Source organism: Miniopterus natalensis, chromosome 4 (assembly GCF_054644295.1).
Source record: "Miniopterus natalensis isolate mMinNat1 chromosome 4, mMinNat1.hap1, whole genome shotgun sequence".
Lineage (NCBI taxonomy): Eukaryota > Metazoa > Chordata > Mammalia > Chiroptera > Miniopteridae > Miniopterus > Miniopterus natalensis.
In genome coordinates this window covers 44,335,875-44,362,732 of record NC_142084.1, presented here as the reverse complement: position 1 = coordinate 44,362,732, position 26,858 = coordinate 44,335,875, and the positions used below count along the sequence as shown (strand labels likewise).

General features: G+C 42.2%; 1 protein-coding gene and 1 pseudogene across 1 annotated transcript in view; both read left to right on the top strand.

The window, feature by feature from the left end:
* The window catches only part of TMEM154 (transmembrane protein 154), a 33,210-nt gene that overhangs the window by 5,545 nt on the left and 807 nt on the right, over positions 1-26,858 (top strand). The window contains 6 exon segments of the mRNA XM_087815957.1: positions 2,647-2,676; positions 9,387-9,620; positions 9,711-9,752; positions 14,944-14,971; positions 16,164-16,246; positions 18,281-18,338. Coding sequence (XP_087672083.1) covers positions 2,647-2,676; positions 9,387-9,620; positions 9,711-9,752; positions 14,944-14,971; positions 16,164-16,246; positions 18,281-18,338 — 475 coding nt within the window.
* Positions 24,845-24,963, top strand: LOC148093267 (5S ribosomal RNA; annotated as a pseudogene).

The following is a 26,858-nucleotide window of genomic DNA, read 5'->3' as shown; positions in this document are numbered from 1 at the left end:
TTCTATCTCTCTATCTCTCTCCCTTTCTCTCTCTCTAAAATTAATAAAAAACCATATTAAAAACATAATAAAAACCATATTAAAAAACATTCCTTTAAACTTCCAGACACTACAGGCCAGAATAGGATTCCAGCGTATGAAAATACAGTCAGATGGAACAAAAACGCAGCTTCCCCAGGTGGTTAGCTTCAAACAAGAGACAGCCTTAGGGTCTGGGCAAGCCTGATTAGATATGAGCAAACTTTCTCCAAAAAAGACAACAAAATAAAATAGAAACAGACATCAGGGCCTCACAGGCCCCCATTGTGGGGTGTGTTTTAATCTGACAGCAACTTGCAAATACAGGTGTGCGTTTCTCAAGGCAATGGGATAAAAACACAGCCTGGCTTCACAAGTCAATTCCCAGAGCAGATGACTGCATGAAGGCATTTTACTAGATGGCCCTCCTCAAAATAAGCAAAGGAAACATTTTTTTAACATTCTTTAGATATAAAGTGTTTTCACCATCAGATGGCTGACACGAAAGGGTGTACAAAACATTGGCATTGCTTTACCTGAACTACCCTTCAATGCATACAGTCTGCCATTAACTTTCCACGCATGCCTTTGCCTTGCATCTGCTAAACCAGCTATTTATTCTGACCCTACCTTCTTCAAGTGAGTATGTCAGGAAGAGCATATCAAGTGAATCTTTTCACTTAATAAAAATGGTTGACTACGTAGTACAACAGAGCTTCCAATGAAAGCTGCCCTGTCTCCCCATCAACTGATCCTGCTCCCAGGAGAATGAAGTCACTTCGCCTCTACACATGGAAGACATGGGGACAGTAAATCTCCCTGCCAAAAAAAAAGTAAACAAAACCAAAAATAAAGAGAAACAGGAAGTTTCATCGTTAGGGATTCACAACTTTACATTCAATAATTCCTCTCATACCCCAGTGTCCTTTAAAAATTCAGATAGCTTTTGGAGAGAAAACTGCCTTGGAGTCCTATTTCTCTTCATGATGAAGAATCCCCTGTGTGTTTTCCCAGAGGGGCGTTGATGGAGAGAGGAGACTCTCCGTAACAAGGTGAGAGGTGTGACATTTTACCTCAGACTAATCTGGCCTATTTTACATTTCTTAAACAACTATTTATGAATGGCCACCATCCAGCAGGCAGGTTCCAGGTGCTGGAGTAGACATAGTGCAAAATAGTAGAGGAGACAGACAATAAGCAGGTACATGAGTGATGATTTCAGATAATAAACAATAAATTAGTACTGTCTTGAGACCAAGTAAACCAGAGAAAGGGCAGAGCACTGCAGACCATCATCTGGGGCCCATGCAGGAAAGCGTCCCAATGGCCCAACACCAAGGAGCGTCCCCCACCTATTTGGTGTTTGCTCTCCCTGCATCCAACACCATCATCCTCCCACAGCCAGCCTGGGAGATTATGAGTATGGTAAAGTCATTTGTTCCCAATTTGTTCCAGTTTTGTCCCTGGTCCCATCATAGTGAGATTCCACAGATACTGAAAACTGATTTTTTTAAAGATATGAGAGCTGAAGAGATAGACTATCTGATGGGTGCATACGCCTATTAATTTTGCTCCCAAAGGCTTCTTTCTGTGTAAGCTTCACCAATCACCTGTAAAGTTAATAAGGAATGTTTTCATGATTAACAGCAAGTTAAAGTCAGTTGAGTTATGATTTAACTCAGTAATTCTCAACCCAGCACACATACTTAGTGGAGTCATTTGGGGAGCCTTTAAAATATACTGCTGACACCTGAAACTAATATAAAATAATATTGAATGTCAACTGTAATTGAAAAATAAAATAATGAATAAGTAAAATAAGATATATTGTTGCCTAGGCTAGAGCCTCAGGTATCCTCAAATAAACTGATTTGGGTGGAACTTAAAGACCATCATGTGATGTTGGTACACTGTAAACGTTGAATACAATAACAGGGGTGACTAATGTTGAAACACAACTAAGTGAGAATGTTTGGGCAACTTAAACCAGTGGTTCCCAAAGTATGGCTCTTGGATCAGCAGAATCAGCATTTTGTTAGAAATGATCATTCCTGGGCCTCATCCAGACCTACTAAATCAGGAACACTGGGAGCCACGTGCAGCAATCTGTGTTTAAGAAGCCCTCCATGTGGCTCAGATGCACGCTAAGGTTTGAGAACCACTGGCTTAAAACTCCAAGCTGTTCTTTCAGCAGGGAGCTTTACTGGAGATGTGGCTTTGAAGCTCCAGCACGCTCTTCTCTTATCCAGGCTCACTTGGGAAGGCGTGACTATCACAGTTCACTCTCAATCCATCCTGGCCAGGGTCTCTCTGGTGCTTGAGGCTTCAGTGATGATTTTTATGCTATTGTGTGCTGGTGACAGAGTTGGTAGCTGCTAGGCAAGCCTTTGGCATCCAACTCTCTGACCTATGATTCTTCTCCAGTTCACTAAGGAGGAGCATAGAGAACAAGAGGGGAGAGTGACTTGCTGTGGCCCCAGGGAAGGCAGGGTGGATAGGGTCTGGAGTTGTGGTTGGCAACCTTGGCTGCACAACCTGGAGACCTGTAAAAATACTGAGGTCTGGGTTCACCTCCCAATAATTTGATGTAATGGTTTGGGTGTGGTCTGGATATCAGGAGTGTTAAAGGGTCCCCAGATGATTCTAATGTGTAGCCAAGCCTGGGAAACACTAGAGGACATCTTGCTTTGGTTTCATGCTATCCTTCTAACACTCTGGCTCTTTGTATACAGAAGTGGGGGTGGGGTGGGAACAGTAGGCAGACTTCTTGGGTTTGGTTTCTTGAGCGTCCTGAAACTCATATACCCCACTTAGTCCATAGAGCCAGATAGAGTTTGAACACCTGTCACCTGACTTGTCTTTTTTTTTCATTTCACAATCTGTATTATAAAATCATTTAAATAATTTGTGTATGGAGTTTACATAAATGAAAGAATGGGGTGACTGATTGAAGTCCAACATACTTCATGATATCCTGAATTTAATAATATCCTCTCATCACTATTTTATTTTACATTAAAATATCAGTTTGACAATCTTTCATTTGGTATGTATATATTACACAGAAACATTTTTTACTTTTTTTTTAATATGTCTTTATTGATTTCAGAGAGAGGAAGGAAGAAGGGGAGAGAGACAGAGAGAAACATCAATGATGAGTCATTGATCGGTTGCCTCCTGTGGGCCTCACGATGGTGATGGAGCCCTCACCCCAGGCATGTGCCCAGACAGGGAATCGAACCTAGATCTCTTGGATCATAGGTTGATGCTCAACCAGTGAGCAACACCGGCTGGGCTACATTTTTTACTTAAAATACTAGAGCTTGGTTGCGCATTTGTTCCACTTTCAAAAAAAAAAAGAGAAGTGGGCTCCTTTGCTTCACCGGGAAGCAGCGTCATTTCCGCTTAGAGAGGATGCTTAGGGCAGTGATAAAGGTGGCCACGTGCCCACCCTGCTGCTGGGGCTGCCAGGCTCACCTCACATTTCCCCTATTTTCCCACTTACAAGGGTTCCCCCAGGGTCCTCGCCAGATGTGCGAAATAGGAGTCCCAGATATGTTTGCATGGATATTGTCAATAATCATTTGTAAATGACTCTGTACACTGCGCAGCTTATTATCTGGTAATTGTAGGGTTTTAGGATTAAAATAAGTGAAATACTGTGGCTTAGTTTCATCATTCACATGACCACTCTCATTCTCTTCATAATGCTCCATTATCTGAGCAGAGAAAGAGAAACGATGGGAGGGAGATCTTCCTGGGAGGGTTTGCATTGGGGTCACTTGAGATAGCTGTGACTGGGCCACCTGAAAGGAAGACAGAGCATTGGCCAACCTGCCACCTGGAGCCCTCACACCCAGTGATTCCACCCGCAGGTCACACACAGGGTACACGGCCTGGCAGGGGCCTTCTCACAGACCTTCTGCTTCTAACATATTGTCCTTTTCTCTCCTCGTCTGCACTTTTGCTTGCTGATGCCTCTCTCTTCACTCTCATGTGTGATCCTCTTCATGTGTATCTCCTGCAGCTTCTTCTGTTTTTACCCGCTGGCCCCACCCTTTTTACCCAGAAATACGTCCAAATTTAGATAAGAAGATACAACAGTAAAATGAAGAAGTTACATCAGGCAGACTAGTCTCCTGGGCAACGGCAGAGACACAAATAAGTCTAGAGATGGGGGAAAGAAATGGGTAGACAGAGGAAGTAGCAATCTACCAACACCTGGCATATGTGTGGTACTTTGTGGGTTTTACAGCATTTTCACATTTGTGGTTCCCTTTGCTCTTCATTCAAACACCTTGGGAAGGGTAGAGCAGCAGGCCTCCATTCTTGGCCTTCAGGAAAGGAAGGGCTTCAGAAGTGAGGGGCTCTTCCCAGGCCCCGTGACTAGAGAGGGCAGCACCAAGGCACAAGCCCCACACTTCTGAATCCAGATCCTTCTCTCCACTTTGCCATGGAGATGCCCACGAAGTCCTCACACAACACAGGAATCACTCTATGCCTTCTGCAGGGCTCATCCTGCAACTCATCAACCTAAAAGAGAGTTCTGGTTCCTCGATAGCAGTGCTGGGCTCCTAAGGTTCCTATAGGACATCACTGTTGACTATTATGGGCCTCAACAAGTGTTTCTTGGAAAAGGCTGGTCCCTCCTGGTGCCTGAGGCCATACAGTGCTAAGGGTTCCCAAGGGTTAAGAGTTGCTATTAGCCCACAGGCCATGGGAGGAACTTGTAATGCTTCAGAACAAGTCTGCCACCTGCCCTCTGCCAGCTCCACTCCCATCCCTGCTCTTGTGACTTTGGCTCCTCTCTTGTTTCCACCTTGGTTTTGTCCACCTCTGGTTTTCTTCCTAACATTTACCTCTGTCCCCTTGGTCCTTACTCCTGGTTACTGATTTCATTCTATGACCCACCTGGTTTTCCAGCTTCCATTTGATGACATTTGATGCTCCTGGCACAAATTCTTTTTTTTTTTAAGAGTATTTTTTTTTTTTAATATATCTTTATTGATTTCAGGGAGAGGAAAGGAGAGGGAGAGAGAGACAGACAGAAACATCAGTGACGAGAGAGTTATTGGGGATCGAGCATGTGCCCTGACCGGGAATCGAACCTCGATCTCCTGGATCCTAGGTCAATGCTCAACAGCTGAGGTACACCCGGCCGGGCCTGGCACAAATTCTGATCCCCAATGTTTTCAACTTCCCCCTCTTTCCCATCATAGACTCCCTGCATACTAGCAGTTCCCTGACTTCATCTCTGCCAGTTCTCATTGTATGAGGACTGAGCTAGAGTTGTCTTGGAGAAGTTGTGAAGGCAGACCACCAAGAGTGGTTTGGGGCTGTTCCCCTTCCCACTGCACCCAACACCTCTCCCCTGCTGTCCCTGTTCTTGTGACACACTGCAGAAGATACTTGCATATGTGTAAACTGAACGATATACAAGATGCTTGTTGCAGCATCATTGAAAATACAGGAGAAATTACTTAAATCTCCATTAATAAGAATAGCTTATACTTTCAAATAATGAGAGGAAGACAGCTTTCTGTATACAGACATGGAGGAACCTTTAAGGCAAATTTTAATGAAAAAAGAAAGAAGCAGAACAATATTTAACTTTTTCCTCCCATTTGTGTTAATAAAATAGGAAAAGATGCTTGTATATGCATGGAGTTTCTAGGCAAGGCAGCAGAAACAGTGGTTATCTCTGGGGAGGGTAACTGAGTAACTGGGGAAAGGGTAGTAGTGAAATTTCCTTGCCGAGCTTAGTACCATGTGTATAGCACCTATTCAAATATTCTAATGAAAAACAAGATTAAGGCTTTAGAATCAACACAAAGATGTGGAGATAGATGGGACCTTGGGGATCGCTCCTATTGTACAGGTTAGCACATTAAGTCTTTAAGGGATAATTTGTCCAAATTTCCACAATTACCAAGTGACAGAACTATGTCTAGAACACTCCTTGTCACTGGGCACTTATGCTCAAGGGAATACAGCCTCCAAACCCTGTGTATCAGCGGGACTTACAACATAAATGACAGGGTTATACCAGCCTGAGACATCCGAGACTCAGCTTCTTCATCTGCAAAATGTGAGCAAGAAAGTTGTGAAGTTTAAATTAGGTACTACATGCTTATCCTAGTATCTAGCACATACAAAGCATTCAATGTCCGTTACTGTTGTTTATTATTTGGAGTTGGTTGGGAGAGCTGCCAGGAAGGTTGTCATGGGAGTGTCTGGAGATGATGGCTTGCAGAATAAAGAAGAGAGGCAGAAAGAGAGAGACGTGAATCACATTTGTTTAAACAGTCACTAGAGAATCTCACTGAGTAAATGATGTTTAACATGGAAAACACATGTGTGAGAGAGATATTGTAGAGAGAACTTCCAGCCCCTTTTAGTCACAAAGGCCACTAAGGGCCACCTGTGACCAGCATTGCCTCTTATGCTGAAAAATAAATGTGCACAACCCAGGACCAGCTAGTGTGCTTTTTTCCATCTCCTGTTCATTCCCTGTTGTTAGAAAGCCCTCATTATTCTTGCTAGCCTATTTCTTTTCCTATTTTCTCTTCTTCTGGGGCCACAGGTCAAGTGGTGACTGAGCGCTAAGTGTTCCACTGGGAACTTGCTGGCCTTCCTTGGAGAGGCACCGAAAAGGCCCTGCATCCCGGGCAGTTTGGCTCACAGCGGTCTGGGCTGAGAAGCTTAGCGAGAGCTCCGGCAAAGCGGAGGCTTCTGGGGACCCCTCCCGCCCTTCCCCTTTAAGCCAGAAAGCCATCTCCTTAAAAGCTGATGGGCAAGAATATGAGGACCCCTCCCTGGTTCACCATCTCATGATCTGTAATCATTATATTCCAGCCAGGTTCTGCGATCAGCCCTCCCAGGTTCAAACCCTCACTCACCAGCCATAGCTCTGCGATCGTGGGCAAGTTGTGTAACCTTTTTGTCCCAATTTCTGTATGAAAAAATGGTGACAAGAATGAATTAATGCAGGTAAAAGGCAGAGCACAGGACTGGGCTCTTAGTAAATTCTTTATAAAGGTTCGTTTGAAACCGTAGCAGCAGCTACAGCAATAGCAGAAGTAAACAAAAGAAATAAAAGGGAGGCCTGGGTATTTGAGAAAGGTCCATAATCGATGACCTCAAGGAAAAGGGTCATTACCACCAACTGCACTTGTGTATGTGCCCCTCTCCCATCCCTCCTCCCCAGCCCCCTCATATGTCAGGTCTTCAGTGGCCTGGGTTGGGAGTAAAGAATGCTGTTTGGCCCGGCCAGGCGTGGCTCAGAGGTTGAGCGTCGACCTAGGATCCAGGCGATCGGGGTTCGATTCCAGGTCAGGGCACATGCCCAGTTGTGGGCTTGATCAATGACTCTCTCCTCATTGACCTCATTGATGTTTCTATCTCTCTCTCCCTCTCCTTTCCTCTCTCTGAAATCAATAAAGATATATTTTAAAAAAAGAAAAAAAAAAAAAGAATGCTGTTTGGGCTCTGGTGGGTTTTCTCAGTGGTTAGAGTGTTGGCCCATGGACTGAAGGGTCTTGGGTTCAATTTCAGCCAAGGGTATGTACCTCGGTTGCGGGCTCGATCCTCGGCCCTGGTTGGAGCCCATGTGGGAGGCAACCAATCAATGTGTCTCTCTTACATAGATATTTCTCCCCCGCTCTCTCTTTCTTCCACTTTCTCTGAAAAAGCAATGGGGAAAAAATCCTCAGATGGAAATTAAAAAAAAAAAGTGATGTTTGGTTCTAATAGTTCTGCAAGTAAGATGACTGACAAATATCTTTTCCTAATCCAGGATGATATGTGATATATCAAAGCTTGAGTGAATACAGCATTGACTTATGTTATTTCAAAGACATAAACATAGGACAAAGTCACTTAACCCAGAAGGCAGAGGTCAATAAATGGTAGATCTGATGTATTTTAAGTCCCACTTTTGGTACATACAGGTGAGGAACACCAGTTAGTTATACTCTGTAGTTTGAAATTGATTTTGATGGTTTGGGCTGGCATTTACCCATGTGATTATCAAGTGGATTCCCTGGTCTTGGGGAAAACTGAAATGTTTATCTATGTAACCAAAATAATTAGACTGTGATCAAACAACTGTTTTTATAGATCAATTCAGAGGAATTCATTGTCATACAGTCATCTAGATAAGGTATTGAATTGGCTTTCAATGTGGCCAGCTCTGTCATTCTATGGAGCAGTGGTCTGACAGGGCACTGTGGTGTAGTAACAGGGCATAGCTTTAAAACAGCCAACTTTTCCATTTGCATAGCCCCTTTCACCTTAGAAAGAGCTTTCACATAAATTATCCATTTGATAAGTTTCTGTAGCCTAAACTCATATTCTGTTTTCCCCAATGGGCCTCATCTGAATGACAGGCAACATTATACCATGCTGGGATGAAAACCTTTAGCCTACCTTACCATGATCACTACATAGCCAGATGAGGAAAGATTTTTCCTGTCCTGTGATGAGCCACAGGATGGTTTTCCAACACAATCTGAAGTTAAAAAAGAATCAACTTGCTTAGAGCTTATAAATAGGGAAAGTTCTAAAAATGCATTTTACTGAATACATTTAAATATTGGTACACTTTCTTTAGTCTCTAAATTCCCCTTGAGAATTTCACTTTACAAATGAAATGCACATTGTATTTTTATTTAGAATCCAGGAAGAGTTCTGCAGATAATCTCAGAGGCAGACTCGGTTCTCTGCAGAATGTGAGCCGTGATGCCGAAATCTAAGCAGACACCCCAATTTCAAAGAATTATTTTCCACTGATAGATAACCTTTTATTAAGAATTTGGGCACAGTGCATTCCTTTATAGTTAAAAGTGTTCTGTGGCAAGTACTTACCTTTCAGTAGTGAATTTCGATTTCTTCAGAAATGTTATTAAAATATGATACCTTATAGACAATGTCTTGGAATATCACCCATGACAGGGGAAACCTTCTTAATGTCTTTGCTTAAATGTGTCTAAAGTATTGGTCTTTTTTTTTTTTTTCTATCATTTTAAAAAAATTTATCTTCATTGTTGAATGTACTATAGATGTCCCCTTTTTTTCCCCATTGACCCTTTATCAGTCAAGGCTAAACTACCTGCAACTTGTGAGAGGTTTATCTAAACTCTGACTGCATGTTCAATATACTCCCAGGTTGGACTCCATTTATGTTAAATCAATACTCTATAGCACACTGAACTGGAAGACCCAATACAGTGAGTCAAGTTTATAACTGGATGCATGTAGAATAAATTTAAAAATCATTGAAAACATAACATGCTAGCTTTGTCTCCATGGCAATCGCAATTTTGTGTGTGTTCTCACAGAGTATAATGAGACAACAGAAGATGTGTCAGCAGATGAACGCCAGGAAATGGAGCTTACAGATGAAGATGCTACTATTATAAGTACAGTTGTTGCAGTGACCACAGAAACATTCATTGAAAATACGAATTCTACCCTCATTGATGAGGAGGATCATCAGCTAGAGTTTATATTAATGGTGCTGATCCCAGTGGCTTTATTGGCACTCCTACTCCTATCAGTGATATTCATTGTAATAAATTATAAAAGAAAAAAAGCTAAAGAAGGTAAATATTTTGTGTGTTCCCAGTTGCAGACAATTGCTTCATGTGTCAATGAACAATCAATAAAATGAAATGCTTTTTGCTTTTACACAGAGCTGCCTTCTAGCCAAGGATCTCAGAGTGCTTTACAGACATGTGAGTATCATCCTAACACCTGCCTGGAGTTGGGGATGGGGTAGGAGAAGGAAGTGAAAAGTTTTAAGTTAAGCAACAAAGGACTGCATAAAATAGTAAGTCATGAATGACATATTTCAATGAAATTTTCCAGGGTTTAAAAATGCCATATTTCTTTCTTTTTAAAAAAATAGAATGTTTTCAGCCTAAATTGAAATTTAATATACACAGCTGCCAGCTCTGTACCTAATCCAGATGAGGGCCCCATATAATCTTGGCCAATGGGTCAATGTAACCTGTCCCTACTATTGGAGGAGAGGGTAAGGCTAGTGAAGCAGTGAGTCAGAATGAGGTCAGGGATGGGAAGGCAGAGACCTTGGGGTCATTCCACAAGAAGAGGATTCTTCCACCTATATTTCTGTCATAGACATTGTTTTCTCCCCCATGCCACATCCCAGTTTGATCTTGAAAAGGCCTGGGTGAAGTATTGTTCTTATTCCCATTAAAACTATGCTAACTTTCATAAGCAAAGTCCTAACTGGCTAAAGATTACTATCATCAATCTCATAGAAAACCAATCTCAGAAAATTCTCTAAATCAGAGATTTACTCTGAGAGTATTCAGCTCCAAATCTGGGAGCATCAAATACTAGGTTTTAGGACATCTAGGTCCAAAGGAGACTTGAGTATTTTTGGCTTGTGCTGGTAAAAATGATTCCAATCAGATTTTTAAGTTGAAGCCTATAGTCACTCAAAAAATCATTCAAGGGAAGAGAATTTCCCTAATAAGATGCATATTCATATGTGCATACCAAACTCACTGGATGTCCCTTACACCCATTAACGGGGCACCTCTGGCCTTGAGATCATGCCCTTGGCCTGCAGGCCTTGCTCACTGTCCTAGCACCAGGAGAGCCTTTAAGCTCTCAGCGGGAACTATAGATGGTCATTTTCCACTATGCCCTCAGATACAGAGAATGTGAGCTGGGGAAAAGCCCTGAAGTGCATTACCTTTCCTGATGGGGGCTAATATAATAGATTCCAAGGAAGTGCGAAATACACATGTTCCTCCATTGCTTGAAATTTCAGGGTGACCTAATAACAGTGATCACATGGGAGCTCTTTGGTAAGCTAAAGAAAAAGAAAAAAAAACAGAGCCGCCTGGACACACACACACACACACCCCTTTTTAAAGTAGAGAATGTGAGAATTTCCTGCCCAAACCATAGATAGTCCCACAGCTAGTTTTACCTAATGGGTTCCTGGGGTTGGGAGGAAGTTGGGGGTATCCAGTCGAATGGTCATGCTCTTAGGCTCTAAGTCCAGGGATCTTTTCATTGAACTTTATTGTGAGAATCTCAAAGTTCAGAGGCCATCCCAAGTGAGAGCCAGCTCCACCTCAGACGTGCCCTATCCTACACCGAAGCCATGCTCAAAGCGTTTTCTGTGGCGGAGCCTGGCTTGCACTTTGATGAGGCCTCGGTGAAATGGCGCCTGGTTGACACCGTTTCTCTGCCTGGGATTGCCTTCTTGTCTGCTTGGCACACTGCAACCCCGTTCTTCAACGCTCAGTTCTAAAGTGGTCATGAAGCCTTGAGTAATCACTCCTCGGGCAAAATTAATCACCGCCTCTTCCGTGCTCTCATAGGCTGTGGTCACATTTATTGTGCACAGTTGAGCGCAGTGTTTACAGTGGCATAAGCTGGTGGCTTGCCTCTTTTGGGTCTTTCTTTCTTACTAGGTTATGTTCTCTTTAAGGTCCGAGAGAACCAAGAGCAAGTCTTATTTATCTTGTTTAACAATGTGGCATGGAGACTGGGAGGACAGACTCTGGAACCACACTGCCTAGTTGGCTTTTGCATTTCCTAGTTCTGTGACTTCTCTGTCAGCTTCCTCATCTGTAAAATGGGCAAATTCAAAACTTACCTCACAGAGTTTTTGTGAGACTTAAATGGATTCATCCATGGAAATCACTTAGAAAAAACAATACCTGGCATATTGTGTTAACTCAGTGCCCTTTTACCTGACATAGTGCCTAGCCCAGCATATAGATTAGCTGCTCAATGGATGTTTGGTGAATAAATGAAACAATGTTAGAACTTATTTTAAAGAACACCTATTCTCAGAGATCAAAAACAAAATTTTCACATATCCTTATCACAAACTGGCACATTCTGTTTAGTTTAAAGAAACTAAGAAAACACAGCAAAGAAAACTTAAATTTCAAAGTAGTTGCTTATCACAGAAGGTTTTGATAAAGAGCTTTATTTGAATATTTTTATTAGCCACTCCTTTAATATAGGTACAGGTGGTTAACTGTTTAACACTTGCATATCTCTTCAGACAAACTGGATGCTAAAGGGTTAATGACCACTGTCCACTGAATTCTACACATTCATATTTAACATTATAAGCAAGTCAATAAAAGGAGAATGTTTAAATTCACAGACTCTGATTTAAATACTTTATTCCCCCCAGGAAAAATAAAACTGTCATTCTAGGTTAGCATCTTGCTTGAAAAGTTCCCGAAGGACTGTTTTGCGGAAGGGCATGGATGATGTCCCCTCAGAGTTAGAGCCTCCTATATTCTTCTACACCTGGAAATAAGCGTTTAAATCTGACAACTGGGAGGACTTGGCAAAGCGTTTTTAGGGAGAATGCTTCATCTAATTGGGAATTACCTTTAGCTTTGGGCCTGTCAGGTTCGTGTCCAAGAAAAGGGAAGCACTGTGTAGTAACTGGCTGTTCCATTGTCATTCTTCCTACACCTCCAGGCGTTAAATTTGCAGTTGTTATTATTTAGCGTTTATTAAATGTCTTGGTGTGCTGTGTCTCTCGCAGGAAGAGCTGCAGGGGAAACAGCTGGCAGTAAACCATCACTTTAAACAGGCTGTGGCCACATGGCACCTGGCTCTGCTCAGTAAATCTCCAGGGAGACTGTCTCCCTTGCTCACTGTTCAGCATGGAAACAATATGAGCAAGCCGGTCTCCTGCTGGGCTCTTGCCGCCATCCTCCACCCCACCACTCCCACCGTCGGGTGCCCAGAGTAGCTGGGGGTGGGGGATCCTCAGGCCAAGTGCAATGTAGGAACCGAAAGAGGGGGACAAAGTGGGTAGAAGGATGCGAAGTGGAAGGGCCGTGGGAGGGACATGGAAGCAAGGGCGGGTGAGGGGCTGTGGAAGGGCTGCGTTTGCCTCCTGGTTGCAAGGGAGTAGGTGGCTATTAACAGAGAGATGGGGGCCAGGTGGAGGGGAGCAGGCAGGCCTGATTGCTGAGGACGGTAATGGGTCTCCCTCCCGGTTTAATGCTCGGCTCTGGAGCGCTCTCCCAGATGTTTTCCTGTTGCCATGGCGGCTGGGGCAGGGGTAATGGTCCTGGAGCAGGGGAGATGAGGCTGCAGGAGGCTTTTTGCTCTGTTTGAATACTGATTGCAGGAGCTTCACATTCGGTGCATCTGGAGCACTTTGGTAATGGGGTTTTAAACTTTTCCATCATCTACTGCTAGGGCTAGTTTTTGCTTCCTGAGAAGCCTGCGGGCCCTCAGATTATAAAGATAAATCCATGCCCTGGACAGTGGGGCTCCAGGGACACTTGCTCCCTGAGAAATTAGCAGGGGGTTATTAGGCAGGGACAGAGGGAGAGGGAGGAGGGAATGACAATACAGGGGGATTTTTATGGGTCACCTGCAGGGGCTTTATTTATAGTTAAATCCCTTAAGGAAACAGCATGTAAGTTTTAGATGGAATATATATATATGATGTACAAACACACTTTTCCCCAAAGTCTTGAAGAGTCAGGACTCTGCAGGACTCTTCGGCTTCCTATTGCGGCATCAGGGGTGGATCGGGAGGACATAGCCGACAGCCCCTGGAAGGTAAGGGGTGATGGCATGAAACTTACATCGGTGCCCAGCTTTCCTGGATTAGCAATGCCACTCGAGCTTGCCAACCCACAGAAAATCACAGCAGCTCCCAGATGCTGCCAGGAGCTCAGTTCCAGGTGCCTGTTGGTTATGTCCCCTCGCTGGGGACCTGCATTTCTGCAGGCCAGACAAAATGAGGCCTCTGATTGCCAAGGATCAGGACCTCTACAAAGTGGTTTGCTTCTTAATGGTTTTCACATCATAAAAGGTGCAGCAGGCCTATGCTATCCACTTGCTTGACATCATTGCCTCATTTCTCTGGGTGCGTTGACCCCCTTGCCAAGCAAAACAGAGCTTGAGCTGGGACATTGGGCTCTGATTCTTGCCACATGTTCATTTGGAGTCTGATCTGCATGCATTAGAGTCATTTTGCAAACTGTCATCTGACTCTTACCTCAACCAATAGCAGGGGAAAGCAGGCTTGTTGGAAGTTTAAGTACTATGATAATGCTAAGTCCGAAACACTGGCCATGAATTTAACCCCAGTGCCGGACAATCCAGATTAGGATCTATTCATTTATTCAGTACATGAATACTGTGTGCTTACCAGGTGCTGTGCTAGATGGATGGGGAGTGAGGGGTGCTAGGACAAACAAGACAGACACAATCCCGGCCCTTTGGGGGCTAGGGTCTATTGCAAGAGACAGATGAAAAAGAATTAAACAGGTGAATCCATCAATGACAAGTTGGGGCAAATGCTATGAAGGAAGCAAGCAAAGCACTAGCTGGGAAACAGTAGGAAAGACGGGCCCCGCTTCCAGTAGAGGAGTTGGGAGAGGCCTCCCTGAGGAAAGTGTGTAAGTTGAGGACAGAAGTGAGGGTTTCAGCCACGCAAAGAACAAGCGCAAGGAGAGTTCTGAGGGGAGCTGTGGATGGGGTCCCCCACATCCTACTCTAGGACAAAGGGACAGTCACAGTGTTTTGAACTGGGACATTTTGGAGCAGGGGGCCAAGGAGTAAGCCCTCCTGTAAGACCCTTCCTCCTTCCCCTTCCCACTGCTTTTCTCTTTGTGTGGAGAAAACAAAGAGGGCTGGACGTCTGATCTGAAATGAGGGCTCTCAGGGTACCATCCTGTCTGAAAGAAAACAGATTTTGCGCGAGTTGGGACCCCTTTTCAATATGGCAATCAGCACGTGCTTGACTTACAGGTTAATTATTGCTCCTTTAAAAACACAATTGACTTAAAACCATTTTGTTCTCTTTGTAAAGCAGATTTCAGCTGTTGTTGAAATAAAAAGCTGTTGCAGACAAACAAAGCTAACATGACCTTTATATTTATTCTCTTTTAGATGAACAGGGAAGCGACAACTTAAAAGTGTAAGTCTTCCCCACTCCCTCCAACCCAGCTTAGTGCGGACAAGGACCTAGGGAGAGGAGCAGATTAGAGGGGTATCTGACTTTTCAAGAGTTTTTGTTTCTTGTGGGGACCTCTTGCTTCCCGGGCCCCAGGAGACAGCCTCTAGTGGTCTACAGCCATTGAAAGGATGTCCCTGTCCACAAACTTCGATCCAGAAGGGGACCTGGGCTGAGGACAGGGTCCTCTGTTGAGAAAAGAATCTTTTTCTGACAACTGCTACCAGTTCCAAATGCATAGTAGTTAAATATTCTGACCCTGGGTGTTTTCCAAAGACATCGATTCATTTATTTGGATTAAGACTTTTATCACCAGGGAAGTTACTTTGGCTGGTACTAAGGGAGGAGAGCCCTGGTAGAAGAGGAATGGAGGGGAGGAAGGTCTGAGGGAGAGGAGGGAGGAGGGAAGGAAGTAGACGATTCACCGTGGAAGAATGTTCTAGAGCGATGCCCAAGTCCCCCTCCTGTCTGCTCCCCACCCCCACCCCACCCCACCCCCAGCAGCCTTGCTCAGACACTGCTCACTTCCTATACAAGGTGTAACACCTTCACAGCTGCTCAGAGCTGGTGCTGGTGGCCCCCCTTTCCAGCCCCACCTCCATTAACTAGGGGCCTCTTTCCCCAAACTGGATGCTCTGAACCCTGGCACGTGAGGGCAGTGGATTTCTGAAAGCAACGGCTCCCTTTCTCCAAGACAGAAAAGCATGGGAATTGAAGGGAGAGGTGATGCGAGCAGTTTGTTGGCTGTGGCCTCTTGACTTGGGGGCACTGATCAAAAACACCAAAGAAAGGGAAGTGAAATTCAGCAAGGTGAAAATGCTAAATGTGGCAACTCCCTGGAGGAGCCTCACAGGGGAAGCCTTGTGGCCTTGACTCTGTACCTTCAGGGGAGCAGCCTCCTGGTTCCCTTTCAGCCCCAGAGCTGGGTTATACGCCCTCCATTTTTGGATCAGTGGTAGGTCAAGGCTGGTTTTTGGTTTTCTCCCTATGAGTTTGGTACACTTGAATAGGGCACATGCTCAGTCTACCCTGGAGTGTAAGACACTGAATCAAGTCCATCTTCCTCACAGCCAACATTCTAGGCTCCCACAGAAATTCAAAAGGCACACCACACTTTTATTTTTTTCTTTCAACAAGCTCTTTGCTCTCTTTCTAGCCCTATTTTTGAGGAAGACACACCCTCTGTTATGGAAATAGAGATGGAAGAGCTTGATAAGTGGATGAACATGCATAGAAATGGTATGTGGTAACCTTGTTTTTTCTGTCCTCTCTAGTAAGAGAAGGCTGCAACCGCTTTATAAATACCCCATAAATCCTGGAGTGGGACAGTGTGAGCCCAGTTCACGTAACCTCTGGTGCATGCAGATAATGCACTTGGGTCTGACCGTCTTTAAGAATTCAGTCTAATCACGTCGCCGCAGCTTGTTTTTATTTTTTTATAGGTTTTTCTAATGGTCTTTTCAAAATGAAAGTGCTTTTTCAAGCAAGGAAATCTGAGTCCAAATTATCCGGAAAAAGTTAGCATCTGGCATCACTTTATATTTAGAGATTTATGATTTTAATCTGCATATAGTTATAAACTTTATCCAATATAGTTGACATAGATTGGTGTTGTCCAATATAATAGACACTAGCCATACGTGGCTATTTAAGTTAGATTTTTAAAAGTAAAATTTTAAATATTGTTCCTCAGTCACTCTAGTCACGTTTTGATTGCTCAGTAGCCACTTGTGGCTACTTTATGAGGTAGTGCAAATCTAGAACATTTCCATCACTATAGAAAAAGCTATTGGACAGAGCTAATATAGATAGTAATATAAATATTCCCATTAACTTAGCTTCTAATTGATATCTGGCAGGAATTATAGTATATGTTCCTTACTTTTCACTAAATTAATATTTGGATTTAAAGGAATGACAGCTATTTTTTTCTTTTTCTGATTTCTTTAAGAATCAATAAATTATTTTTAATGCTCAGATTAAATTAATAAAATCTATTATTTATACTGTCAGATCATTTGTATTTTTAACATTTATCTTAAAAAATACCCTGGGTGTCCTGGCTGGTGTGGCTCAGTGCTTAGAGTGTCAGCCCCCGTCTTGGGTTTGATTCCTGGTCAAGGGCATATACCTGGGTTGCAGGCTCAATCACTGGCCCCAGTTGGGGAGCGTGCAGGAGGCAACCAATCCGTGTGTTTCTCTCACATTGATTTTCTCTCTCTCTTTTTCTCTCTCTTCCACTCCCTCCCTTTGACTTTCCCTAAAAATCCTCAGATGAAGATTAACAACAACAGCAACAAAATTAACCTGGGGTCTGTCAGATTCAACAACCTACAATGGAGTTTCTCTAATTCAAAGATTTGTTATTAGAATTATTGTACCAGAGACTTATCAAGATGAGTTTTACAAAAGATTAGAACCACTCAATTAACTTGTACAATTCTGAACAGTTTTTCATAGTCCAATACTGAGGGCAGAATGGCTCTGGAAAGCTTTTGAGGAAAGGAGTTCATCATTGAGATAACCCTTAAAAGTAGGCTCATTTTGTTGTTTTTAGTTCATAAAAGTAATATACATAACACAATAGAATTTGGAAAATTAAAAAAAGTAGAAAGAAAAAGAATTCCACCACTCAAAGATGACCTCTCTTACAATGTTGGTGTATTTCCTTTTGTTCCTGAGATCATTTTAATACAAAATCATGATCCTGTTACACTCACTAAAAGCCTAAAATGGTGGAAAGGCCTTTCTGTTGGACTTTAACAAAAGCTGAGTTATTTTGATACATAGGTGATAGATCCAATAGTCTTTATTTTCCTTAGAAACAGCAGTGGTGTAACAGGAGAGAACTCTGATGACCACAGGGGGTTAGTTGCTCCCTCCTTTCCCAGCTTTTCCATGGTGCGCCCTGACTGCAATCACCCTGCTGGCCCCTCAGGCGCTCAGGTGAAGCCGTTTTATTCCAGATTCTTGCAGATTCGGGCTTTTGGGGTCACAGCGGGGTTCTTCAGGGACTGAATGACCAAGCGTGATGAATTGTGCCCTTTCCAGCAGGGCCAGAAGCCCGTTGGAGCCTGGCGTCCGCGCTCTTAGCGCTTTGTGCGGTTCAGGAGCCTTGCGGCCGCCAGCCTCTTGCCCTCTGCAGCTCCCGGTGAGGCCGGCTCTGCACCGGCGACCCGCAGGCTGGGGGAGTGGGATGTTGAACTGTGAGCCTTGTGGATGGAAAACGGCGTTGCAGTGACTAACACCGCGTTTGCTTTCCTTCTGTCCTAGCCAACAGCGAATGTTTACCTCCTCTAAAAGAAGAAAAGGAGCCAAACCACAACCCAAGGTACTTCTAATTTCTGCCACAGAGCCTGTGCGTGTGGGGGAGGGGGCCGGAGCCCACAGGAGAGCACTTTTGCTCACCTGCTCTGTGCCTATAACTTTCATGTGACATCTTACGTGGCTGCGTATGTGGGCAGTGTGGAGAAAAGGAAGGGCGAGTTATGGAAAATAGAAAGGTACAAAGTGGATAGTTACTCTTTATCTTCAGAAATAATTTAGTATTGACATGTTCTTGCCTTTCTAAAGAGACACAGACTGTTAAGTCAGCTTCTGTTTTAGTTATAAAACTTTCTGATTATAACAAACGGTAGGTTTGTTTATCTTGGATGAGCAGATTTTTGGTAAGGAAAATAGATGGAAGTGATAGTGTCAAGGGGGTAGCTGTAAACAAGAGGGACTAAAATGAACATGAAAGAAAGAGAGGGAGGGAGGGAGGGAGGGAGGGAGGGAGGGAGGAAGGAAGGAAGGAAGGAAGGAAGGAAGGAAGGAAGGAAGGAAGGAAGGAAGGAAGGAAGGGAATTCCACCTGGATGGGATTGTTATGTGAGAGAACTTAAAGGAGAATTTTAAAAAACATTTCATTCTACCACTAGGTGGCTCTGCTTGATAGAAAATTTTAATGCTTTGGGGCCTGGGTGTCTTTTAGCATCCCACAATCTCATTTAAATTATATTATCTTTTGTGAGGATAGAAATTACCGTGTTTGGGGTGTGTGTGATAAGAGAATTGTGTAGTCAGGACGTGGGAAGCGCTTGCAGGAAATAGTATTGACCGTTCAACGAGCCGGGGACTTGCTCCTCAGAGCACTGCTGTGATTTGGAAGGCGCTGAATTGTTGACAGTTGACTCGAGATGACCAGCGAGCAGAGAACTTGACTGAACCTGTGACTGACACATTACACTTCTGTCAGAGTAAACTTTCAGAGCAGGATAAATACCACCCACCTTCTCTCCCTCCATGTTAACCAGAGGTCCTGTGCCAATCAACTTAAATGCCTCCAAAGTGCAATCACTTATCACCGGGGGTCCCTGAGGTCAGAGCATTGCAGGGAAGGACTGATTATTGGAGCAGTCAGATATTTGTCTTTTGGACCCTTATTTTGCATCTTCCCCTAAACCTCACCTAAGAAGTCACCATTCTCTCTGTCCCCAAGTCAAATTCCCACACTCTTACTGAGGCAAACCGAGAGGTTTTCTGCTCTGATGCAGGATTCTACATCGTATTGCAGATGTTACCAATTGTTACCTCACCAGGTATTTGCATGTTAAAATTTATTGCTGGTTCAGAAAAGACTCTGTTTAGATACTTACAAGTAGATCAAACAAAAAATGTTAGGGAGAGTATCACAAAGGACATTACAAAGAAATATTTTCCCTGCATTTTTATCTTACCTAAAAGTGAGCCACTATCTATGTCTAGTATAGGGCTCAAGTCACCACCCAAACCCTACAGATATCTAATTACCGTGTCTCTGATGGGTACTGTCAAATGATGTGAAATGTCAGTGGTTTTTACATACCTGTCTGTCTCTTGTTTTTTTGGTGTGCGTTTTTTTTTTTTTTATTATTGTTTTTTTTTTTAAAATGATTGACAACTTGAAGAAGCTCAATGTTAGAGACTTGTATGAGGGAAAAAGCTTCTTAGAAATCATATTCTTGAAATACTGAGGGGTTGGTCTAAGAAATAAGCTCTAGCTCATTTCTACCTGTCAGACAAAACTCCTTAACTTATTTAGAGATCTGCTTTATGCTAAAGGGAATGTCTATATTCCTCTGTTGGTCCAGAACCTTCTGGCTTTATTTCACAGGATGACTGTCAGGCCTTTACCCCATTCCTTCTCCGGGAAGCCAGCACCAGAGCAGCAAGTCCCATGTCTGGTGCCATGGACACTTTCTGGTTACACCAAAGGGTGTTACAATATTGCAAAGCAAATTTAATTTTTATTCAGTAAAAATTAAGTAAGGTAAAAAGCACTTAGAACAAAGCCTGGCATAAAATAAACTCTTAATAAGTATTGGTTATTATCATTAATAATTAAAATTGATGTCCATAAACTCACTGTCTTTTGGGCTAATGTGGCTGTGTCCTAAGGCCCAGGCACATCTATATTGTTGGGTGGGCATTATTTTTGTACCTGGTTTCCCCGGTGACTTCTTTTTGAACCTCACTGATCCTGAAAAATCAGGAATTTGTTTGATCTTCTAGGAATGATCTGGAGACTTTTGATTTCTCTCCATTACCAGCATGGGCCCATTAATGTTGGCCATTTCAGAACAATCCTCTTAGCAGTCGGGAGTTTTACAAAGGATATGTGTGTGTATAGTTTGGATCATTTTTGTTTTCTGTTGTGATTTCATTTACATTTCTTTCTCCTACTACTGTCTTAATGACAATGATAATTGGTGAAACTTTTACTTTTGCTGGATTTGGTCACCATCCAATACTTAATGCACCATGATGTGTGCAGACTTCAACCTTCTCTTGTTAGGGTCTCATCTCAGGTCTTTTAGAACTTTGAATATTTAATCTAGGACAGAAATAAGATCTATTCTTTTCTCTAAAAGCTTGTGAATCCTAAGAGACACAGGTGGAGAGTGCACTGGTCATTGGACTTAAAATCAGAAAACTAGTTTTAAGACCTGACTTGAATGGTCATTTGTTCCTCATACGAAAACAAGTCACTTTAACTCTGAGCTTCAGTTTCCTCATCTTGAAAAATGGAAATAATTACACCTGTTCTTCCAGTTTCATGGGATCATAAAGAAAAAAACCACTTTGCAAGTCTAACATCACCATGCAAATGAAACGAGTTCTTTTATGCTCTGGCAGCAGTTCTCCCCCTTTCCCCAATTGGCTTTTTTTAAAAGACTGTATTTTAGAGCAGTTTTAGGTTCACAGTAAAATGGAGTGGAAAGTACAGAGATTTCCCATGTACCCCCTTCCCCCACACATGCACAGACTCCCCACTAATGACATCCCCCACCAGAAATCAGTTATAACCGACCTTGACACATCATTACCCCCAGAGTTCCCCATTGGCTTTTCCCAATGTGAGTCACCCTTCCTCTAAGTGTGCAGGTGACTTGAATGCTTCAGAAAGTATATCATAGTCACTGAGGATTGAACTTAGGGGGAAACACACTTCCTCATCCTCCTGCTAATTAAGACTTCTGGAATCTATTTATAGAGTTCAGCCCTTCTTGAAGCTAGAAAGTCACCCTGACACAGAAGCTCTATTATACATTGTCTATTTTGCTTTTGGGAAAAGGGAGTCGATCTGGTCACCACCCTAAACTTAATGCAGCAGACTCGGTGTGCAGAAACTTCAACCCTTCAAACTCCTCTTGTTAGGGTCAATGATCTCAGGTCGCTCAGAACTTTTCCCACATATCCCTTTGGCCAGCCCTGTCCTCCTTGAAGGGACATTTTCCCTTGAGCTGTGTAAAATTCCTAAAATTTTACATAGGATTTAAATAAGGGCCAGAGATATACAAACTATATGGGGAATTTATATTATGGTTTTCATGTTTTTTAAAAAAACCAATAGGAACAGACAAAGGAATTGTAGGGGAGGTGAAGTTCTATAGTCTCATTTCTCACATTAACATTTGCCCTGAAATTCATACCTGTTATGTGCCAGGCATTGTCTGAGATACTGGAATAGTATCAATAGAATAGTGTCCAAGGGGTGGGGCAGGGAGGTGGGCGAGGTCTGCCTTAGAGTTGAAGAGATTTCATCACTGACATTGCTAAGCATTGCCAGCCCATGGCGATAACAGAAAACAGACCCACTGAGTCAGTTTCATTATTGTTTAAGTTCTCTGTAAAGCATTCACTTCTTCATTGTCTACCCCTACCCTCACCACCTTCCCGAATGCCACTAGACAGTGATACAAGCAAGAAAGACGGATCCTTTTCATTATGGTGCTAGCCAGCCTCTTCCTTCTTCCTGAGCCTCTTATAGTTAGACAGTTTCCCGAAAGCTTGGTTTTTTTGTCTCTGCAAGCTTAGGTGAACAACCACAGAAAAGAAATTGCTAATATTAGCCAAGTGACCATCTTCTTTCCCTTTATGCCCGTTGGCCACAGTGGTGATTTTATATTGAGTAACAGCATCGGGAAAGATTAGGGGGGAAATTAGATTAGGTTCCCTTCAAGTGGATTTATAATTTTGTAAGTACAGTAATAACAGCAATAAGACATTTATATAGCATTTTCTATATGTCCAATGCCTAGGTACTATTACCTAGGAAATTAACTAAGTTAGAGAAGGTAAGTAACAGGATACTTGTTCTGGTTTTGTGATAACTTTATTGTTTATTCTATTGATTCATCTCTGAGCTCAATGACATAAAAATGAATCACTTCAATATTTTTCAGGAAAATACAGGTTAGATTAATAGAGTATATTTTGAATTTCTTCCTATTTTTCCCTTCATTGTCTTTTTTTTATTTTTTAAGAAAGTACAATTGTTGATGTAGTTTTTCGAAATATATTTATTGGACACCTAACATGAGTCTGTCTACATCATGCCAAGACAACCAGATAAAAATGAAATGTTTCATCTGAGTAAACCTGGAACTCAGAGAGGTCAATTGACTTGTGCAAGTTTACATAATCAGTTTATGATAAATGTTCATCTAGAGAAGAGTTTCTTTTAAAACTGCAATTTTCATTCTTTTATTAATTAGTTAAAATAAAAGAGATATTCCATAAATTAAAAGACAAATTGGAGACAAAAAGAACAACAGCAACAACAGTTAGCAGCAGGAAAGCCGGCCCCATGAGGCTCAGACGTGAAAAGTATTGGAGGATGGCATGTTCATCTAGTGCGGTCCTTGACAAGACCTGAACCATTAATTGCAAGAAAACAGGCGTTTTGTATGAACTCTTTTGGACTCTCCGCTCAAGTAAATCTCTGTGGCCACTTCCAATTATTTTGTTTATGAGTATCTTTTCGCTTTTCCTCTCTAGCCCCTCAAAAGTCATTTATAAGTCAAGAAATACTGACTATTAAGTGCCAACTGGCTTCCCTCAAACCTAAGCTAAGTATTATGAGGGATGCAAAGTAAGTTTATAATCCTACAAGAGAATAACCTCAAGTGATGTTAAAATGCAGGTGTGGGGGGAGAGGAGAGGGAAGATGTACTAAATTTAATAAATCACAGCATTGCTTAAATAGTGGCCCAGATTATGTCTACGCTATGGGCATGATCTATGTGCCCTGGACTAATTCTAGGCCTGGCTCTGATGTTAGCCAGATGCGTGACCTCTGTAATTTCACCCGGGCCAGGCCTCTTTTGGGAAGGTGAAGGGACGTTATATCGATGCAGAGAAAAGGAGCCTGATCTAATTGTTACGTGACTTTGTGCTAAACTGAACTCTGCACTCTCCAAAAACCAAGTTCGAGAGCATCATATAGCAAGAAAGGTTTAGCGTAGGTTTATTGCCGTCTTTGGAGAGAGGGAACATTAACTGTGGTCATAAAGAGGGATTGTTACAAGATAAACTGGTCAGGAGAACAAAGATGGCTTATCTGATCCTGAGGCAACAAAGGGGCAGTTATGAAACAAGGTGTCAGAGCTGCATCTGTCCTCATTTAACTGGTAGCTTTCCAATTAAATGCTTTCTTAGAAATAATTAGATGATGCTTTTTAATCAATTCAATTTGTTTTTCCAGTTTGTAGGCCTGTTACTACAACAGGCTTTTGGGAAAGCTGTCCCATATTCTTAAAATATCTATACACACTCCAAAAAAAATTATTCGCTAATGCTATTGTCATAAATAAGTTACCAAGACCTTACGAATTAACATCAAGGCAAGCAATAGAGGTTTGAAGCAAGATCACTTATATTATTTGTTACAATTCTGTGGCAGTTTGCCAAGATATTTTTAACAGGGAACTCTAGAATTTGCCAGAGTTTAAAATGTCCAGGCTTATTTGATTATCTCACAGAGATGATAAATAGCCACAAAGACAGCAGGAAACACGTCTAACTAAACAAAGGAATGAGCGTGAGAGAGAGAATGCCTCCAGGCTCAGATGGTAGGCCAGATCCCAGGTTGTTGACTTACTAACAGGCCTAATGGCCATCCAACCGCTGGTGAAAGTTTGCTTGTGAGAGTTGCAACACTAGGAATGACATGATCTCCCACAGCTGACGCAACTTGTACCCACATTGGAACTGTCCCATGTGTTGCGGAGTCTGTCACGTTCGTTGCTCAGGGTCCACAGAGCTATAGTAGGAAACCCCATTCGTGAGCTCCTGTGCGCTTTGGTGCTTTAAGTAAATGAGTTCTGGTTGGTGGACAGTGTCCTACGCGAAGACTTCAAGATACTTGTAGAGCGTTCTAAAGAAACCACATTTAAGTACATTCTGCTCAGAAGTGGAAAGTTTGTTTTGGAAGATGGTTCTTTGAAGCCTTTGGCTATTTGAAGCAATGTTCCAGCTCCTGTTTAACATACAAATATTTGCGAGTGTAGAATCTTCAAAATAAGAATAGCGTGCAGCCTGCGGCCACTCCACCCCGAACACGCCCCGTCTCGTCGGATCTCGGAAGCTAAGCAGGGCTGGGCCCGGGTAGTACTTGGATGGGAGACTGCCTGGGAAAACTGGGCGCTGTAGGCTTAAAAAAAGCCTAGCATGCATTCACATGTCTGTATGTCAGGCAGGCCTGGGTCATAGTGCTTTACCTACATTTTCTCATTTATTTTTTACAACAGCCCGATAAGGTACATGGTATTATTATGTATGTTTTGCAGATGAGATGAGAACAGAAAACAGAGGCTAAGAAAGGTTAACTTGCCCAAGGTCACATAGCAAGGAAGTGGCTGAGTCCCGGTTCAAGCTCTGGCCATCTGACCCTATGCTCTGTCTACTAGGCTAAAAAAGCCACAGTTAGCATGTCCTAGCATTAGTACTACCCTAAAAGCAACACGAGCTGTGAAATGCCCAGGCATAAACATAATCAAAACATGCATGGGGTGATACAAAAAGACAATGTTCACATTTTAATTGAGGGACGTAAAAGAGTTATACAAACGGAGAGAGACATTGCTATGTTCCTGAATGAAAGATTCAACAATATAAAAATTATTTTAAATTCAACCCAGTCTCTTAAAGATCCCAATGGACATTTCATCTGGAAGAACCACTGTGCATAAATAGCCAGGACAAGTCTAAAGGAAGGAACAAGTGCAATTGTGAGATTGGGGGCAGAGGCTGGGATTTGCAGGGAAAATGCTCCAATAATTAAAGCTATGTACACCCAGAACCAAATAAGAATTATTAATGGAATAGAATTGAATAATAAAAAATAGCCTCAAATGTATATAGACCTTTAATATGTTATAAATGTAGCATTTCATAGCAAGTAGATTACTCAATAAATAATCTTGGGACAGCTAACATTTGGGGGGAAATTTTAGAACTCTACTGCACACTTTAAATTTAAGTCAGCTCCAGATAAATTTAAAAGTTAAAGATAAAGAAAAAAATCCAGAAAAAATATAGGTAAATATAATTTTAAGATGCAGACTAGTTTGAAAGCATGACATACAGTCAGAAACCATATCAGAAAATGATAGCCTTAACTACATTAAAAACTCAAATTTTCTGCACTTCAAAAACCACAATACATAAAATTTTAAAAAAAAGGGACAAACTGGAGAAAAGTGCTCACAATGTATATGATGAACAAAAAATATTATTATTAATACACAAACTAATACAGAAGATAATTGTCCCATTTTAAATATGAGCAAAGAATATCAATGAGCAATTCAGAAAAGGAAGAAATTACCAATAGGACTTTGAAAAAAATGTTTATTCTTTCTAGTAATAAAAATAATAATAATAAAAAAATAAAGTTAAATACTATACTATTTTCACCTATTAGATTTACAACAAAAGTGAAAATAATAATATCCACTATTGGAGAGGATGGGGGAAAGGATATTTCCCTAAAGGAAAGTTTTGGGAGAAGGTAAATTGTACAAAATTCCTAGGGAAGGGGGTAACTTGACAGCAGGCTAGTCAAGCTTTAACATTGCATATATTTTAACTTAGCAATTCCTCTTCTAGATACTTATGCAAAGGTTAATAATTGGGAGTGTACAGCAATTTTATAATAAATAAAAACTAAAATTTGGAAGTAGCCTAAATGTTTAACACTGATCATCCCTCCTTAACACAGCCTCTTCTCCATCTTCATAACACAAACACAAACACACAAACATGTACATCGTTTTCATGGATCTATGCATCTATATCTATCAGAGTCCTTTTTGGAAACTCCTGGTGTTTCACTGAGCAGGAGAGCACTGAAGCAGGAGTCAAACGAACAGAGTCTACTGCAGACTATACCTGTCTATGAGCTAAGGGGACACCAGGTCCTGTTGATGGTTATCATTCAGGCACTTCCTTGGAGACACATCTTCAAGTAGAGATGTGCTAGGATTTGAGTGGAGGGGCACTAAACTAAAGAGAGATGCACAGGGCGGTAGAGTGGCCTGCCTTCCAGG